This window comes from Entelurus aequoreus, linkage group LG25 (assembly GCF_033978785.1).
Source record: "Entelurus aequoreus isolate RoL-2023_Sb linkage group LG25, RoL_Eaeq_v1.1, whole genome shotgun sequence".
NCBI lineage: Eukaryota > Metazoa > Chordata > Actinopteri > Syngnathiformes > Syngnathidae > Entelurus > Entelurus aequoreus.
This window is the reverse complement of record NC_084755.1, coordinates 19803327-19822697: the sequence shown is the minus strand read 5'-3', so window position 1 is coordinate 19822697 and position 19371 is coordinate 19803327. Positions and strand designations below refer to the sequence as shown.

Here is a 19371-nt window from a genome sequence, read left to right as displayed (position 1 = left end):
TTCATCCTATGGTTACATATGGGACGCGAGTCACATGGATGTCATTGAATATTGTGGAGTGTTTTTTTATTTATTTAATCTGTGTACAATTTTTTAAAATTTATTTTATTTCTGCTTGTATTTCTTTTATTCGGGTTTTATTGTTGTATGGTTTCTTTTTCTGTGATATGGATCCCCCTGGGTCTGAAATAAAATGACTACTTACTTACGTCAGTTTTTCATGTTTGAACGGGGACGTCGTTCTTTAGCTGCTGTCTTGTTTTATCATATACGTTTGTATTACTGCCTTTACACACGTCAGTTTTCACTTTTGTATGCACAATAAATCAACACAAAATCCGTGTTCTGGAGCAATGTTCACGGACAATTTGGCTCGTTCGCTTCCTGTCGAATGCGAGCAATGATGGTCATGGACTCGTGCTTGAGGGAAGAGTTGTTGAATGTTGAATGCTGTCCGATGAGTTGCAACAGTCAGCCTTAATGCATTGTTGCAGCTCGATGATTTTTGTGCAAAGCGCGTTTGCGAGACGAGCGGGTGTAGTGTGTGGCAGCAGCCTTGCTCGGAGGGTGTGGCAGCGGTGTCGAGAGCAGCAAATGTGAGGCTAAGGAGAGAGAGGCAGAGGCGTGCGGGCATGTCCAGAGGTTAAAATGCGTGGTCTGTTGGTCACTCTCCGGGTAGAGGTGTCACTGATGTCCTATTAATAGTAAAAAAATGTCCCTAATATTTTCGCGATCGACCGGTAAGGTCCCAAAGATCGACTGGTCGATCACAATCAACGGGTTGGCGACCCTTGGCCGAAGTGATTTTGTCTTGCTGACTATCTCGTTTCCATTCTACAATGCACACACATATAATTTGACGCCCCCCTCTGTACTAACCTTTTTGATGTCTCTTAAGATGCTGTAGCCGTCGATGTAGGCGTCCCCGCAGGTCACGCTTTCATCACCAGTCAGCATCTTGAAGGTGGTGGTTTTTCCAGCGCCGTTAAAGCCCAGCAGGCCAAAACACTCTCCTTTCCCCACGGCAAGTGAAAGGCGGTCCACAGCGAGGAGAGTCTGTCCGCTGCTGTACACCTGGAGAGGAAGAGGAGGAGACTCAGTAAGTCTGGTGTCGGTGCCAATTGTGTATGGTTTGTATTCATAGGCAGGTTTTCATTGTCAAGATGAATGGTAGTAAAATAACTGACGTGGTACCTAAAGGATAGAGATAGCCTGATTATTCAACAGTCTTCACCAGGGGTGTCAAATGTACGGACCGAGGGTCAGATCAGGCCCGTGAACAGGTGAGTTTGCTAAGTATAAAAACGGACCTTAAATTTCTTAATGAAAGAAACAGCTGTTCTAAATGTGTCCACTGGATGTCGCAATAGCAATTATTTGTATTTTTGTATATGATGCTACTTATGTAGAAAATATACCACATGATGTGAGTAAATCAGTCGAGGAACATTATCAAACTACATGAATAACATCCTTTAATTTGATTTTGACATAATTTTTTTATCTAGATAGATTGAACATTAACACCAATGAGTTGACTAGGGCAGCACGGTGGAAGAAGGGTTAGTGCGTCTGCCTCACAATACGAAGGTCCTGAGTAGTCGTGAGTTCAATCCCGGCCTCGGGATCTTTCTGTGTGGAGTTTGTATGTCCTCGCTGTGACTGCGTGGTTTCCCTCCGGGTACTCCGGTTTCCTCCCACCTCCAAAGACATGCACCTGGGGATAAGTTGATTGGCAACACTAAATTGGCCCTAGTGTGTGAATGTGAGTGTGAATGTTGTCTGTTTGTCTGTGTTGGCCTTGCGATGAGGTGGCGACTTGTCCAGGGTGTACCCCGCCTTCCGCCCGATTGTAGCTGACCCCGAAGGGAATAAGCGGTAGAAAATGGATGGATGGATGGATGGAGTTGACTGATGAACATTATCACATAATTTATTCAGAAAATAAAAATAACGACAAATAAAGTATATACGCTATTAAACGCAACAGGTAATTGTAAAAAAAACAAAACAACAACAACATTATGATTTGTACAATTTCAGAATGTGCTTGTTCTATTTTTAAACAAAGAAAACAATCTGAAGTTGTCTTTATTTTTAAGTTATCGTGCCGTGATTTCACCAGTCTGGCCCATTATGGAGTAGATTTTTCTCCATGTGGCCCCCCCATCTAAAATGAGTTAGACACCCCTGGTCTTCACATTCGTGTGACACTGCAAATTGAATGGGAGGAACCCAAAATGTACCACAAACCATAATTTCCTTCATATTTGTTGACATCATTGGCACTTTTCATTTGCTGCAAAACTGCGATTGTTTTATACTTCTGACCTTGAACTAGGAAACGTCAACAAATACACACTAAACACACAAAAAAAACGATGTATTATCCATGCATCTATTTTTAATTGTAATTGTCATGCTCCTACGGGACAGTTTGGATTTTGTTCTTTATTTTTCTGTTCGGTATCATTTACTGTCCTGGTGCTCTTGCTTTGGGAGGATTTCCTGTTTGCAACACCTTTGCATTCCTTGTCCTGTCAGCACACCTGTTTCACATTGTTAATTAGTTCTATTTAGTTCCACCTTGTCCCTTCCTTTAGTGCTGGTTCATTAGCGTTTGTATGCCAAAGTGTTCCATTTCCATTTTTTCATATTTTCATTTTCTTTACTCAAAATTAGAGATGTCCGGTAATGGCTTTTTTGCCGATATCCGATATTCCGATATTGTCCAACTCTTAATTACCGATTCCGATATCAACCGATACCGATATATACAGCCGTGGAATTAACACATTATTATGCCTAATTTTGTTGTGATGCCCCGCTGGATGCATTAAACAATGTAACAAGGTTTTCCAAAATAAATCAACTCAAGTTATGGAAAAAAAATGCCAACATGGCACTGCCATATTTATTATTGAAGTCACAAAGTGCATTATTTTTTTTAACATGCCTCAAAACAGCAGCTTGGAATTTGGGACATGCTCTCCCTGAGATAATCCTGATACCCACTACAACTATGGGAAATACTATACTTTGACAAAGTGCATTATTTTTTTAAACATGCCTCAAAACAACAGCTACAAAAACAATGAAGGCACACAGCTTCAGTCCAGAGTATACTAGAGAATACTTGTCAACCTTGAGGCCTCCGAATTCGGGAGATGTGGGGGCGGGGGGGGTTTGGTGGTAGCGGGGGGTGTATATTGTAGCGTCCTGGAAGAGTTAGTGCTGCAAGGGGTCCTGGGTATTTGTTCTGTTGTGTTTATGTTGTGTTACGGTGCGGATGTTCTCCCGAAATGTGTTTGTCATTCTTGTTTGGTGTGGGTTCACAGTGTGGCGCATATTTGTAACAGTGTTAAAGTTGTTTATACGGTCACCCTCAGTATGACCTGTATGGCTGTTGATCAAGTATGCCTTGCATTCACTTATGTGTGTGTAAAAGCCGCATATATTATGTGACTGGGCCGGCACGCTGTTTGTATGGAGGAAATGCGACGTGACGACAGGTGGTAGGGCACGCTAAAGGCAGTGCCTTTAAGGCACGCTCCCAATAATGCTGTCCGGGTGGAAATCGGGAGAAATTCGGGAGAATGGTTGCCCCGGGAGATTTTCGGGAGGGGCACTGAAATTCGTGAGTCTCCCGGGAAAATCTGGAGGTTAAAACCGATACCGATAATTTCCGATATTACATTTTAAAGCATTTATCGGCCGATATTATAGGACATCTCTACTCAAAATCATATTAAAATAGTTGTTACGACATTAAAATAAATCATAAATAAAACCGAGCGAACCTGTGTTACTTCAACTCTGCCTGGTAGCTAATAAAGGGACCGCGTTCTTACACTTAGCCTACCTTCTTTTGGACCCCGACTTAAACAAGTTGAAAAACTTATTCGGGTGTTACCATTTAGTGGTCAATTGTACGGAATATGTACTTCACTGTGCAACCTACTAATAAAAGTCTCAATCAATCAATCAATTCTCTGCTTCCTGGAATCCCGCCAACAGCTGAGATGCGGCATCGCCACAACTAACATACTTAATAGTATTGCAATTAATGTGCAGATAGACCACTGTATCCTGTTTGTGTGATATCATTTGGTCAAATGTAGTTTGGTGACGAAACTACATTTCAGTAATCTCAAACGCAGCAACAGTTTCAGCCATGCAGCTCAGGTTACACACCTTGCTGAGTTCTTGCAGAATGAGAGGACTCCCGACCATGGACTCCACCATCGGCTGGCACTCCAGGACCCTCTTCCTCTCGTCTGCAACGTCTCTATCCTCAGGCAGCAGTGCCGCATTGCTTATAAAAGATAACTAACACACACACAAAAAAGAGAATTGGTTGGTGAAGTTTCAAATATCACCTTTGCACAATCCCCACCTGTTTTTTACTCCTGCAAAGAGAGGAGAGCAATCGCCGTAGATTGTGGACACACTGCAGCTCGATCACGAACAACAAAATGATGTAGACAATTCCTTGAACGGAGAAAGCCAGCAAGAAGCGCCCCACGCCTGGCGCCGACATGGAGAAGTAGTTTGTTTGGTATGTTATATCTACAATGAGAGAAAAACATACACTGTCTGTGGTAGAAATACAGTTGCCAGACACAACATTAGGTACATGTTATGATATTCAATGCTATTATTGTACTTTGTATATGTGTATATTCCATGGTGTGTTTCTAATATTTAAACTCTTTCTTGTAGATAACCAATACGTTATAACTTTTAATTTGGCTTGATGTTCCCTATTTTGTCTTCAAAACCAATATTTCCAATAACAAAATACTTTCCTAGTTTAAAAAAAAAGTGCTTCCCTTAAAGAGTATCTAGACCAGGGGTGTCAAACGTACGGCCCGGGGGCCGGATCAGGCCCGTAAACAGGTTTTAGCCGGCCCGCGGGATGAGTTTGCTAAGTATAAAAATGTACCTGAAATTTATGAATGAAAGAAACAGCTGTTTTAAATGTGTCCACTGGATGTCGCAATAGCAATTCTTTGTATCGTTGTAGATGATGCTATATATGTACAAAATAAACCACATAAGGTTAGTGCACCAGTCGAGGAAAATGATCAAACCACATACTGTAATTTGATATTGATATAAGTTTTTTATCTTGATAGATTGAAAATGAACACCAATGACTGATGAACATTACCATATAATTTATTCAGAAAATATAAGTAACAACAAATAAAGATAGAAGTCTATTAACTGCAACATGTAAGTGTAAAAAAAACAACATGATTTCTACAATTTCAGAATGTACTTGTTCTGTTTTTAAACAAAGAAAACAATCTGAAGTTTGTCTATATTTTTAAGTTATCGTGCCGTGATTTTACCAGTCCGGCCCACTTGGGAGTAGATTTTTCTCCGTGTGGCCCCCGATCTAAAATGAGTTTGACACCCCTGATCTAGACCCATGTAATACTTATTGTCATTATAAAAATAAAGTCTGTTCATTTTAATAGATATTTTTTAGCACCGCCCCCACAAAAACTCATTATTACACACATCCATCACATAAACTGGTGAGTGTGGGCAGCACATTGCATTATTGTAACAATTCAAAGCACATACTGCGCAAGAATAAAACAACCACACCACAGTGTGGCTGCACTTACTTAAGTATTTGCAGATAGTCTGAGTGACTGGGCTGGTCATGCAAAACGAGTTGAATTCATAGTTCTGGTAAAACTGGCAGAAGGACATGCCCAAACAATAGTTGGGAAAGATCAAGAACACCTTATCCAGGAGGCGGGACAGGTTCTGCAGGTGTAACTCTAAAGAGAAAGACAAGGACAGTAAATTATTTTCATCCCTCACCTTGCACATCGGACAAAACAATTTTACACTGCTAGAAAGTAAATACAACTGCAGGTATGGCTGATGCAGGTGGATCTAGTGAGGTTTCTGGTGTGTATATGTGCCATTCCACGAAATTAGAGTGTGATTTGTTTTTAGAAAATTCTGAAAATAAACTTGAATTACTCTTAATGTAAAAACACACAAATAAATTAAGCTACTCAAAATGTGTATTGGTGCATCCATTTTGTCAAGGCTCCTTTAGAGAATTTCAAAAAGTAACAGGGGTGAATTTTTAGCATCTGAGTAGCAAATACATGGCATTCGTGCTAACAGCATGTTGACACTAAGCACATTAGAGTGATTCTTTAAAAAAAACAATTGTTTCAAAAATAAACAAACAGTTCTGGTAATGAGACTGTGCTGTGATTTTAAAATATCGGTTAACGTTTTAATACAGAAAAATAAATAAGTCCGGTTTACCATGAATTGATTTACGTGGACCCCGACTTAAACAAGTTGAAAAACTTATTCGGGTGTTACCATTTAGTGGTCAATTGTACAGAATATGTACTGTACTGTGCAATCTACTAATAAAAGTTTCAATCAATCAATCAATCAAAGACCTGCAGAGGATCTCAACATTGCAATTTCCTATAGACCATGCGACTTGTGGAATATTGTAAATTTTTCAGATTGGGTAATGGGGGAACTGGAGTGAGCAAAGACCTAGAAACTTAAATGTAAATTCTTGTTTTAAAGAAAATTAACTAAGTATAGCTGGGACAAGAAGTAATACAAATATGTAAAATAAATATATTGCATTTCTGAAGGATGTAAATGATTATTAATGGGGACCTATGATAAAATGTTGTCTTTTCTGGCTTATAAATGTTACAATGTTGGATACTAAAATTATGATCATAGTCAAATCATAAGGTTCATGCACTTTGGTGTGAGCTTGAAAGCAGTTTTGGATGCGTTGGTTTGCAGGGTTTTGCAGTCTGGCTATGTTGCGACGTCGCAGCGAGGTGGACATACTTATTTGGACATTACGTCAAACTCTCAGCCAAAGGGGGGTCACACACACACAAAAAAGGGTAATCCTAGCATTTGCATAACATCCAACGTGCGACATTCAGTATATATACATACACTATATTGCCAAAAGTATTTGGCCACCCATCCAAATGATGAGAATCAGGTGTCCTAATCACTTGGACCGGTGTATAAAATCAAGCATTTAGGCATGGAGACTGTTTCTACAAACATTTGTGAAAGAATGGACCGCTTTCAGTGATTTCTAGTGTGGAACTGTCATAGGATGCCACCTGTGCAACAAATCCAGTCGTGATATTTCCTCGCTCCTAAATATTCCAACTTTATTATAAGAAAAGTGAAGAGTTTGGGAACAACAGCAAGTCAGCCACCTAGTGGTAGGCCACGTATACTGACAGAGAGGGGTCAGCGGATGCTGAAGCGCATAGTGCAAAGACTTTCTGCACAGTCAGTTGCTACAGAGCTCCAAACTTCATGTGACCTTCCAATTAGCCCACGTCCATGAAGAGTGACGAATCACGCTTTTCCATCTGGCAATCTGATGGACCAGTCTGGGTTTGGAGGTTGCCAGGAGAACGGTACATTTCGGACTGCATTGTGCCGAGTGTGAAATTTGGTGGAGGAGGAATTATGGTGTGGGGTTGGTTTTTCAGGAGTTGGGCTTAGCCCCTTAGTTCCAGTGAAAGGAACTCTGAATGCTCCAGAATACCAAAACATTTTGGACAATTCCATGGGATGGCACTTCAAGTTCATATGTGAGTAAAGGCAGGTGGCCAAATACTTTTGGCAATATAGTGTACAGTATATATATATCTTTTGGGGAGAATGGGGCGTGGCTTCATGCTTCATTTGCAATCTAGGAACACCTCCACCAACAAACCTACTCAAAAAAACGAGTGTGGAGCAAAATTTACCCAGAATTTACACCAAAGCATATCCAATACATATGATCTTGACCACAAGGAAGTGTTTCATGTGTAGATTAAAATCACCATAGGTCCATTTAAAGCAAAGTAACAAGTGAGCAGAGGCAACAAATACTATTTTTTCAGTATTAAGGATAATAAGGTCATCTTTTGCATTAATTTTAATTTTAAATCAGATCACCGTGCAGGAAACTTTGCTCAGTGAAAATATATTTGACCGTGCTTTTACACATTTTTTTTCAGAAGGGCGCAAACGGCATGGCCCATTTGCACTATTTAAGACCCTTCCAAAATCTTACCTGGTATATCCATGATGGTGACAGCTAAAAAGGTGGCGGTACCAGAGATCATGTTGAAGATAGTGAGGCGGGTGTAAGCAGTAGCCGCAGACGAGAAGAGGAAGCTCATCAGGTACATGAGAGGCACGACAGCCCAACCGTACAGCAGAAGCAACAACAACACATCCACAAGCCGGTTGTCCTTGACAAAAGCATCCACGCTGAAGGCCTGGAACACCCCCTAGGAGAGGAACAGATGTTAAAGGCCTACTGAAACCCACTACTACCGACCACGCAGTCTGATAGTTTATATATCAATGATGAAATCTTAACATTGCAACACATGCCAATACGGCCGGGTTAACTTATAAAGTGCAATTTTAAATTTCCCACTAAACTTCCGGTTGAAAAACGTCTATGTATGATGACGTATGCGCGTGACGTCAATAGTTAAACGGAAGTATTGGTACACCATTGAATCCAATACAAAAAAGCTCTGTTTTCATCTCAAAATTCCACAGTATTCTGGACATCTGTGTTGGTGAATCTTTTGCAATTTGTTTAATGAGCAATGAAGACTGCAAAGAAGAAAGTTGTAGGTGGGATCGGTGTATTAGCGGCTGGCTGTAAGCAACACAACCAGGAGGACTTTGACTTGGATAGCAGACGCGCTAGCCGACGCTAGCCGCTGACCGCACGGATGATCGGGTGAAGTCCTTCGTCCTTCCGTCGATCGCTGGAACGCAGGTGAGCACGGGTGTTGATGAGCAGATGAAGGCTGGCTGGCGTAGGTGGATAGCTAATGTTTTTATCATAGCTCTGTGAGGTCCCGTTGCTAAGTTAGCTTCAATGGCGTCGTTAGCAACAGCATTTTTAAGCGTCGCCAAGCTGGAAATTATCAACCGTGTATTTACATGTCCACGGTTTAATAGTATTGTTGATTTTCTGTCTATCCTTCCAGTCAGAGGTTTATTTATTTTGTTTCTATCTGCATTTGAGCCCGATGCTATCACGTTAGCTCAGTAGCTAAAGAGCTTCACCGATGTATTGTCGTGGAGATAAAAGTCACTGTGAATGTCCATTTCGCGTTCTCGACTCTCATTTTCAAGAGGATATAGTATCCGAGGTGGTTTGGTTTAAAATACAAATCCGTGATCCACAATAGAAAAAGGAGAAAGTGTGGAATCCAATGAACCCTTGTACCTAAGTTACGGTCAGAGCGAAAAAATATACGTCCTGCACTGCATTCTAGTCCTTCACTCTGACGTTCCTCATCCACAAATCTTTCATCCTCGCTCAAATTAATGGGGTAATCGTCGCTTTCTCTGTCCGAATCTCTCTCGCTGCATTGTAAACAATAGGGAAATGTGAGAAGCCCTCCAGCCTGCGACGTCACGCTACTTCCGGTACAGGCAAGGCTTTTTTTTATCAGCGACCAAAAGTTGCAAACTTTATCGTCGATGTTCTCTACTAAATCCTTTCAGCAAAAATATGGCAATATCGCGAAATGATCAAGTATGACACAGAATGGATCTGCTATCCCCGTTTAAATAAAAAAATTTCATTTCAATAGGCCTTTAACGTTATCGCAATACAAAGTGGAAGCATGATGACTTTTACAATTGTGTTACTGACCAGCATGAGGAGGCACGGCAACAGGAAGTTTACCAGGTCCCACAGCAGTGCGGAAAACCAGAAGTTTGACAGGTAGACGCCGCTGACCTTCTGCACGTGCTTAGACTTAATGGCCGACTCTGTGACAAGCAGCAGCGCAAAAGTGCTGGACAAGGAGGCCATCCCATACATCAGATTGATGGCGATGATGAAGCCTGTCTTTCCCCTACAGAAAGCAGAGTGTGGCTGTTACTTCCTAATTAAAAAAAATATTTACTTTAATATAACTGTGGAGGGGGGCGTGGCCTGCGGGCCTGCAGCGAGGCGGGGTGTGCCAGGACCGGCCTCGAAGTCAGGGACAGGTGCCTAGATGGCCCACCTGGGCCTTGTTATCTAATCACCTGTCGCTCTGTATAAGCAGCAACCGGGAGGAGAGACGTTGTTGGAGCTGGGGGAGAGCGAGAGCACGAGGAACATTCACAAAAAGACGATTGCTGAAAAGCATTAAGAGACTTGTTTGGGAAAAATAAAACCGTCTTGTAACAATGAAATGGGCTCGCCTGGAAATGCTTGGTGGTCTGGAGCAGTGGTTCTCAACCTTTTTTCAGTGATGTACCCCCTGTGAACATTTTTTTAATTCAAGTACCCCCTAATCAGAGCAAAGCATTTTTGGTTGAAAAAAAGAGATAAAAGTGTAAAATACAGCACTATGTCATCAGTTTCAGATTTATTAAATTGTATAACAGTGCAAAATATTGCTCATTTGTTGTGGTCTTTCTTGAACTATTTGGGAAAAAATATATACAAATAACTAAAAACTTGTTGGAAAATAAACAAGTGATTCAATTATAAATAAAGATTTCTACACATAGAAGTAATCATCGACTTAAAGTGCCCTCTTTGGGGATTGTAATAGAGATCCATCTGGATTCAGGAACTTAATTCTAAACATTTCTTCACAAAAAAAGAAATCTTTAACATCAATATTCATGGAACATGTCCACAAAAAATCTAGCTGTCAACACTGAATATTGCATTGTTGCATATTTTTTTCACAGTTCTTTTTGACAGACATTTTAGTGAGGGTCAAACCATCATGGCATGGGGGAAACTCTGGGTTTATGGTAATGAATGGAATAGCCTACTTGATTTGATGTTCAGTTTATGAACTTACATTCATATTTTGTTGAAGTATTATTCAATAAATATATTTATAAAGGATTTTTGAATTGTTGCTATTTTTAGAATATTTAAAAAAAATCTCACGTACCCCTTGGCATACCTTCAAGTACCTCCAGGGGTACGCGTACCCCCATTTGAGAACCACTGGTCTGGAGGACCCACTGGAAGGCAACTTCCACAATTTGGCGCCCAACATGGCCGGACCACCTGAGGCGGAAGAAGCCGACTCCCTGACAGCTCTTGCGAGCGTGCTCGCGGCGGTGACAGAGGCAAATTGTGGAAGTTGCCTTCCGTGGGTCCTCCAGACCACCAAGCATTTCCAGGCGAGCCCGTTTCATTGTTACAAGACGGTTTTATTTTTCCCAAACAAGTCTCTTAATGCTTTTCAGCAATCGTCTTTTTGTGAATGTTCCTCGTGCTCTCGCTCTCCCCCAGCTCCAACAACGTCTCTCCTCCCGGTTGCTGCTTATACAGAGCGACAGGTGATTAGATAGTAGATCTAGATGATCTAGATGGCCTACCTACCAGGTAGGCCATCTACGCACCTGTCGCTGACTTTGAGGCCGGTCCTGGCACACCCCGCCTCGCTGCAGGCCCGCAGGCCACTCCCCCCCTCCACAATAACATGTACATTTTAACATGAATAATGACTTGGAGGACATGAGAAAGCGAAAATGAAAATGTACCTCTCTTTGACCTCTAGGTTGATTTATTAACACAGCAGCACCATAACCAATAGCGATGAGGAGCAAACTGCTTCGCCAGCATTAATACTGCTGATGAGTTCATTGTAAACAACAGTATGGCAAGTATAACACACAACTTTCACACCAACCGCTGAGTAGTGAAACCATTAAAGTGAATGTATGGGTCGATAAAACTGCAAGATGCTGACCCCCTCATTATACTTCAAAATCAGTGTCTGCTATCTTGTGGATTTAATTAAAAAACAAAAACAACTTGGACTGACTGGCAAGAACACCAAGGCCGCGGAACAAGAGACACGCGGCAGGCTTACACACACACATGCATCCACAAAAAAATATACGCCACACACATACCCCACACCCCCATCCAACGCCCTTGACGCGAATACCTTAGGAGTGATGGTAGGCTAGGCAGCGCCTGAAGAGCTGCAGCCTGCCACCGTAGCCCCCACTCCCTCCCCTCTGTTGCAAGTCTCGAGATGGATGTTGTAATATGTATATGTGCACTGCAAAAACTGAAATCTAAGTAAGATTAAATATCTCAAATAAGGGTGATATTTGCTTATTTTCTGTCTGATAAGATAATTCTTCTCACTAAGCAGATTTTATGTTAGAGTGTTTTACTTATTTTAAGGGTTTTGGTCCTAAATGATCTCAGTAAGGTATTAGAGCTTGTTGCTGAGATTTGATGACCTATATTGAGTAAAACATGCTTGAAACTAGAATATCAACTGTTGCAAAGCTGTGTCATCAACACTCACAAGTATAAAACTACTTTTTAAAAATAATAATTTCTTATTTCAAGCATGAAAAAAAAAAATCATGACTTTGACACAATTGTGTCTCATAATTAAAACAGACGACGGCCAAACGGACTTTGCTGTTTTATTTTCAATGAAACAATAGAAAATACGTACTCATATAGTAGTACAGTTGGCACAGTACAGTAAACTGACAGTTAATATTTAAACATTTAACATGTGACATTTCTAACAATTTTGAACAGAAATAGTTCATGCATATTTAGATAAATTCTTCAAAATTACAATTAAAAAATTTTGGGCCAGGGGCCGGGCTGTATATATGCGCACTAATTGACTGAAAGAGCACGCAGTTGGCGCGATGATGTCATGTTATCGATGGAAAAATGCATTTTTAGACCATATGATTTGCCTGAGCGGCTAGGAGACCCCGAGAGTAACAAGCGGTTGCCTTGTTGCCTTTCCATTAAGAAAAATAAACTAGTTTTTAGTATAAGTTTGCTGGTTTCAAGAAATGTAATGCAGAGCGCATATCATTATGTCAAGATAATGGCACTAGCATTTACTTAATTTAAGAATATTTTTCAACATATTGAGCAAAAAGGTGTCTTTTTTTTCTACCAAGAAAAGTGCACTTGTTATTAGTGAGAATATTCTTATTTTAAGGTATTTTTGGGTTCATTGAAGTTAGCTAATTTTATTTGTTTTGGAAAGTCTTGACAAGCCAAATTTTCTTTGTTCTATTGGCAGATCATTTTGCTTAGTTCAAATAAAATACCCCTCATTTTTGTATTTCTTTTTTCTTGTTTTTGAACACTGACTTTTTGCAGTGTGCTTTGCTATGGAGGTTTTTTCCCACTCCTGGGACCCCTTAGGTCTAGATTGTATTTTTTTACTCATCCTCCCCCAGCGTTTTCCTTTTTCACCATCTTTTACGGGGGCGCCTTGTGGCGACCCATCAGCGTTCCTGTTGTGTAACCTTGTACACTGTTTGTTTGTCTAATCTTGAACGGGTTTGTGTTGAAAACAAAGCTTTGTTGTACTTGTGCAATGACAATAAAGACCTACCTACCTACCTACCTACAGCCGCAGCTGTTAATGCCAATGGTGTTCGACCCAGGGCAACTAGAGACCATAGTTACTAGAATAGAGGTGCTCAATGGACCTAATGGTGCAGTTTGCAGTGGATAGGTAGCAGCCTTAAGAGCCAATCATCATAACCTGGTTCAACCATGAAAGATTCGCCCCACTCACTGTATGTGCACGGCTAATAAGGACAACGCCAAGTTGCGAGGGCGAGGCGGCATCTCTTTTTAAATCCTAGCTCGACTGTGGGTGGTGACGGGTTGCCTGTGTGCGTCTCTGCAGGGCAGCCATAAACGCACATAATACCAATCAGCACAACAGCAGTTTTTTTTTGTTTTGTTTTTTTACAAAGTTTGGCTTTTTATTGTGACAATTGTAAGCATTTGGTGGTTGAATCTATTCTCTTGAACTGGTGGCATGTGTCAGCCGTTGGTGGTTTTTTTAAATTATTTGTCTTAAACACATTTAATATGAAGCCTGCTGCAAACTGCTATGTCCATTATAGTCTTTAAATGGAGGCAACCATGCCCCAAGAAAAAACAAAATATAAAACGTCTAAAGTTGAGTGCCTCTAAGGCAGTGGTTCTTAACCTGGGTTCGATCGAACCCTAGGGGTTCGGTGAGTCGGGCTCAGGGGTTCGGTGGAGGTCAAGACACACCCGACTCATCTTGTAAATAAAAACTTCTCCCTATCGGCGTATTACGGATACGGCAACAGCTGACTGATTTGCAAGTGTGTAATTTGTTGTGAGTTTATGCACTGTGTTGGTTTTGTTCTTTGAACAAGGTGATGTTCATGCACGGTTCATTTTGTGCACTAGTAATAAAACATGGTAACACTTTAGTATGGGGAACATATTCACCATTAATTAGTTGCTTATTAACATGCAAATTAGTAACATATTGGCTCTTAACTAGTCATTATTAAGTACTTATTGATGCCGTATTCGGCATGGCCTTATTCTAACCCTGGCCCTTACCCTCTAACCCTAACCCTCTAACCCTAACCCTCTTGCCCTAACCCTAACCAAAAAACTATAAATTAAGTCTTTGTTACTTAGAATATGTTCCCCATACTAAAGTGTTACCAAAAACATATAACTTTGTCTTGAATTTGAAAAAAAAACCATCATTTTATTTTTCACTAAAGAAGGGTTCGGTGAATGCGCATATGAAACTGGTGGGGTTCGGTACCTCCAACAAGGTTAAGAACCACTGCGGCATACAATTCCAAATTTTACCCAAATCTAAAGTCACGCAACATATTCAGCAAGCATTAAAAAGGACACTGGAACAGGATGCATTCTATTTTAGTTATGTTTATGTCTGTCTTCAAATAGTTGCAGATTCGACGATTGCTTGATGGAGTATGATTTGAGTACAAACCTCACAGTCAAATCGTCTGATATTATCCGTGGGAGGGAGGCGAGTTGATACATGCTAGGGCCCCGCGTACAGAAGGTGTTTGGAGGATTAATTGATTGTGTTCTCTATTTAGACAAGTGGTGTGTCCGTGGTGCTGCGCCAGAGCCGAGGACCTCACTATCTGCAGTTTAGCCTTTTTTTAGGTGGAAAAAGTTGCATATTGGATGTTTGTTTTGTTCAATTTATTGAAAGGCTGTAGTCCATTTAAAAGTACCTTTAATTAACTTGGATGGATGGATGGATGGATATTCACATATACAGTCGTGGTCAAAAGTGTACATACACTTGTAAAGAACATAATGTCATGGCTGTCTTGAGTTTCCAATCATTTCTACAACTCTTATTTTTTTGTGATAGAGTGATTGGAGCACATACTTGTTGGTCACAAAAAACATTCATGAAGTTTGGTTTTTTTATTAATTTTATTATGGGTCTACTGAAAATGTGACCAAATCTGCTGGGTCAAAAGTGTACATACAGCAATGTTAATATTTGCTTACATGTCCCTTGGCAAGTTTCACTGCAATAAGGCGCTTTTGGTAGCCATCCACAAGCTTCTGGTTTAATTTTTGACCACTCCTCTTTAAAATTGGTGCAGTTCAGCTAAATTTCTTGGTTTTTTGACATGGACTTGTTTCTTCAGCATTGTCCAAACGTTTAAGTCAGGACTTTGGGAAGGCCATTCCAAAACCTTAATTGTAGCCTGATTTAGCCATTCCTTTACCACTTTTGACGTGTGTTTGGGGTAGGGATGTCCGATAATGGCTTTTTGCCGATATCCGATATTCCGCTATTGTCCAACTCTTTAATTACAGATACCGATATCAACCGATACCGATATCAACCAATACCGATATATACAGTTGTTGAATTAACACATTATTATGCCTAATTTGGACAACCAGGTATGGTGAAGATAAGGTCCTTTTTTTTAAAAAAATTAATAAAATAAAATAAGATAAATAAATTAAAAACATTTTCTTGAATAAAAAAGAAAGTAAAACAATATAAAAACAGTTACATAGAAACTAGTAATTAATGAAAATGAGTAAAATTAACTGTTAAAGTTTAGTACTATCAGTGGACCAGCAGCACGCACAATCATGTGTGCTTACGGACTGTATCCCTTGCAGACTGTATTGACTGTATAGGAACCAGAATATTAATAACAGAAAGAAACAACCCTTTTGTGTGAATGAGTGTAAATGGGGGAGGGAGGTTTTTTGGGTTGGTGCACTAATTGTAAGTGTATCTTGTGTTGTTTATGTTGATTTAATAAAAAAAATTAAATACAATAAAAAATTAAAAAATAACGATACAGATAATAAAAAAAACGATACAGATGATTTCCGATATTACATTTTAAAGCATTTATCGGCCGATATTATCGGACATCTCTAGTTTGGGGTCATTGTCCTGTTGGAACACCCAAATGCGCCCAAGACCCAACCTCCGGGCTGATGATTTTAGGTTGTCCTGAAGAATTTGGAAGTAATCCTCCTCTTTCATTGTCCCATTTACTCTCTGTAAAGCACCAGTTCCATTGGCAGCAAAACGGGCCCCGAGCATAATACTACCTCCACCATGCTTGACGGTAGGTATGGTGTTCCTGGGATTAAAGGCCTCACCTTTTCTCCTCCAAACATATTGCTGGGTTCTGTGGCCAAACAGCTAAATTTTTGTTTAATCTGACCTCACATGAACAAAGATTAGACCTTCTGGAGGAAAGTTATGTGGTCAGATGAAAAAAAAATTCCGCAGATTTGGTCACATTCTCAGTAGACCCATAATAAATTCATAAAAGAACCAAATTTCATGAACGTTTTTTGTGACAAACAAGTATGTGCTCCAATCACTCTATCACAAAAAAATAAGAGTTGTAGAAATTATTGGAAACTCAAGACAGCCATGACATTATGTTCTTTACAAGTGTATGTAAACTTTTGACCACGACTGTATATGCTATGTTACTGACACCTAGTGACAAGTAAGTATACAGTACTACGTATCATCACAATATGTTTACTTCTCCGTGGTCGACGTTTTACTTACTCTCTAAGCTGACCCTGGGCGACCTCCGACAAGTTGCGTGGCATCGGGTAGTTTCCTGTGTGGATGGAAGCGTTTGGCCCGGCGAGAAGCTTAAATAGAGCATTGTCCACCATCATGAGAGCCGTGGCAGGCGTATGGTAGCCCTCGTTGTTGAAGTAGCCCGTCGCTTCTGCAAACAGGTTGCTGCTGCCACGGAAAGCGGCGCCCACCACGCAGCGCTCGTTAAAACTTCCGCCCTCTTCCTCGGCCTGAGTTAGGATGTAGTCAGTAAAGTCTGAAAAGAGGAGGAGGAAGGGTTTAAGAGCCAGAAACACACACGTAAGCTACAGTGCATCCGTAAAGTATTCACATCGCATCACTTTTTACACATTTAACTGTTTTACAGCTTTATTCTACAATGGAATAAATTCACTTTTGTCCTCAAAATTCTAGAGACAATTCCCCTAATGACAATGTGAAAATGTTTTTTTTTTTGCAAATGTATTAAAAATGAAAAAATGTATGCCAATATTGCAGATACATGTAATCGATGTCATGCAAACATGACACACATGTTTCTGGTCCTGCCCCTGACTGAAAGCCAACTGGATTAATATTTTTAAACATCTTGCAGATGCAGTACATTTCAAATTGTGCAGAATTGGCTATTTTCATAATTCCACCAAACTACCAAAAAATTAAGCAGACTTTTAGGGATAGTATCGCCTTTGCATCATTAACAGCTCGCACAAGGATTTTATTAGAGTGCAAATCACAGTTTGCCCCCAAGGCCTCCCTATGGCTTAAGGACCTCATGTTTTTCTTATATTTAGAGAAAATTAAATATCATCTGAGGGGTACACCAAAACAATTTGACCTGACCTGGGGCTGCATAATTAGTTACATAGCTAACTTAAAGACACTATAGGATGAATGTGACACTCACTGTTGACGATGAACCTTTCCACTTACCTCAACTCTTTTTTTGTTGTTGTTGTTTTTATTCAGTGATACTTCTCTGTATGTTTGTAATTTTTTATTTATTTTTGTTGTTACCTTTTTTTTTCCTTTTAGTCAGTTAGTGTGATTCTCTATCTGCTTGTGGTGAAGAGGAAGGCAGTACTTTGCTACCCACTGTGACTGAAATGTAGGACGGGGGATAGGAGTGGATGTTATTATTTTACTTGTATTTATTTTATTATTATTTTTATTTTTGTAATTTTTTGGGGGTGGAGGGAACAAAAAAAACTGTTTGTTTTCTAAGTACCTGTATTATTTTCATCCATCCATCCATCCATTTTCTACCGCTTATTCCCTTCGGGGTCGCGGGGGGCGCTGGAGCCTATCTCAGCTACAATCGGGCGGAAGGCGGGGTACACCCTGGACAAGTCGCCAGGGTGTACTGTATTATTTTCATTCGTTTTTTATTTATCTCCTTCATTGATGTGCATTTTTGATCAATAGACAATTAAACTCTAACAACAAAATACATATTTACCACATATGTTTGAGAAGGAACAGTATGAAGAAAATCTTATATTTCCTGCCCCCCTTTAACATAAGTAGTTAATGGATAACCCAGATTCACAAGCATACAAATACATCCAAATATAATGAAAACAAACAAAAAACACAAAAAAAACAACAGGTGCAAAAACTTAATGAAGTACAAACCGAACAAAAAATAATATACACCTCACGGGATCATACAAAACCAGACAAAAAATAAGTTAAATAATAAATATAAAGCAAAATGCAAAATGTAATTATGATTTCTATATCAAATGAATAAAAAAAATTTTTTTTAATTTTAATGAAAAAAATCACATGTACATAAGTATTCACAGCCTTTGCTCAATACAGAGTCATCCTGGATGAAAAACAACGCTTCTCATCCAATCTGATGCAGCTTGAGAGATGCTGCAAAGAGGAATGGGCAAAACTGACAAAAGATAGGTGTGCCAAGCTTGTGGCATCGCATTCAAAGAGACTTGAGGACAAAAATGTATTTATAACATTTTTGAAAAAGGCTGTAACGTAAAGATGTGGAAAAAGTAAAGCGTTGTGAATAGCTTCCGGATGCATCATAGGTTATGTTATTTTTCACACCTACCTGTGATGTTAACAAGCTGGCTGAGCTGTCCGAGGAGCTGCGAACTGTACACGCTGGCGATGTCGGAGGCCAGGGAGCCGGCCTTCGTTTGCAAAGCGACTGGGACCCGAGTTGGACCGTAACGACTGAGCTCTAGGCCCAGCTGAGGAGCAGTCTTGTGATCGGGCAAGGTGCGTGCCACCACTAACGCCACAACGATAAAGACCAAAGGAATGAGAAACTGGGCCACCATCACCTTCCAGTTTCTCCAGCTGTACAGCGCCCTCTTCAGGAACATGGCGTAAAACTGCTGCAGGTAAAGTCTGACCTGATGTGAGAAAGTGAAAGAAAATAAGCAAGATTGCAGAAAAAAAAAGTCTCATTCTGATC

The 19371-nt window shown here is 40.2% G+C and overlaps 1 protein-coding gene across 1 annotated transcript in view; it reads right to left on the bottom strand.

Annotated features, from left to right (window-relative positions):
• abca3b (ATP-binding cassette, sub-family A (ABC1), member 3b) overlaps nt 1-19371 on the bottom strand; it is a 98521-nt gene that overhangs the window by 12258 nt on the left and 66892 nt on the right. The window contains exons 19-26 of the mRNA XM_062036582.1: nt 19003-19309; nt 16911-17184; nt 9719-9923; nt 8105-8324; nt 5640-5798; nt 4397-4569; nt 4195-4329; nt 880-1074 (exon numbers count right to left, since the gene is read on the bottom strand). Of these exons, the coding sequence (XP_061892566.1) occupies nt 880-1074; nt 4195-4329; nt 4397-4569; nt 5640-5798; nt 8105-8324; nt 9719-9923; nt 16911-17184; nt 19003-19309 (1668 nt within the window). The remainder of the gene's footprint in view (nt 1-879; nt 1075-4194; nt 4330-4396; nt 4570-5639; nt 5799-8104; nt 8325-9718; nt 9924-16910; nt 17185-19002; nt 19310-19371) is intronic.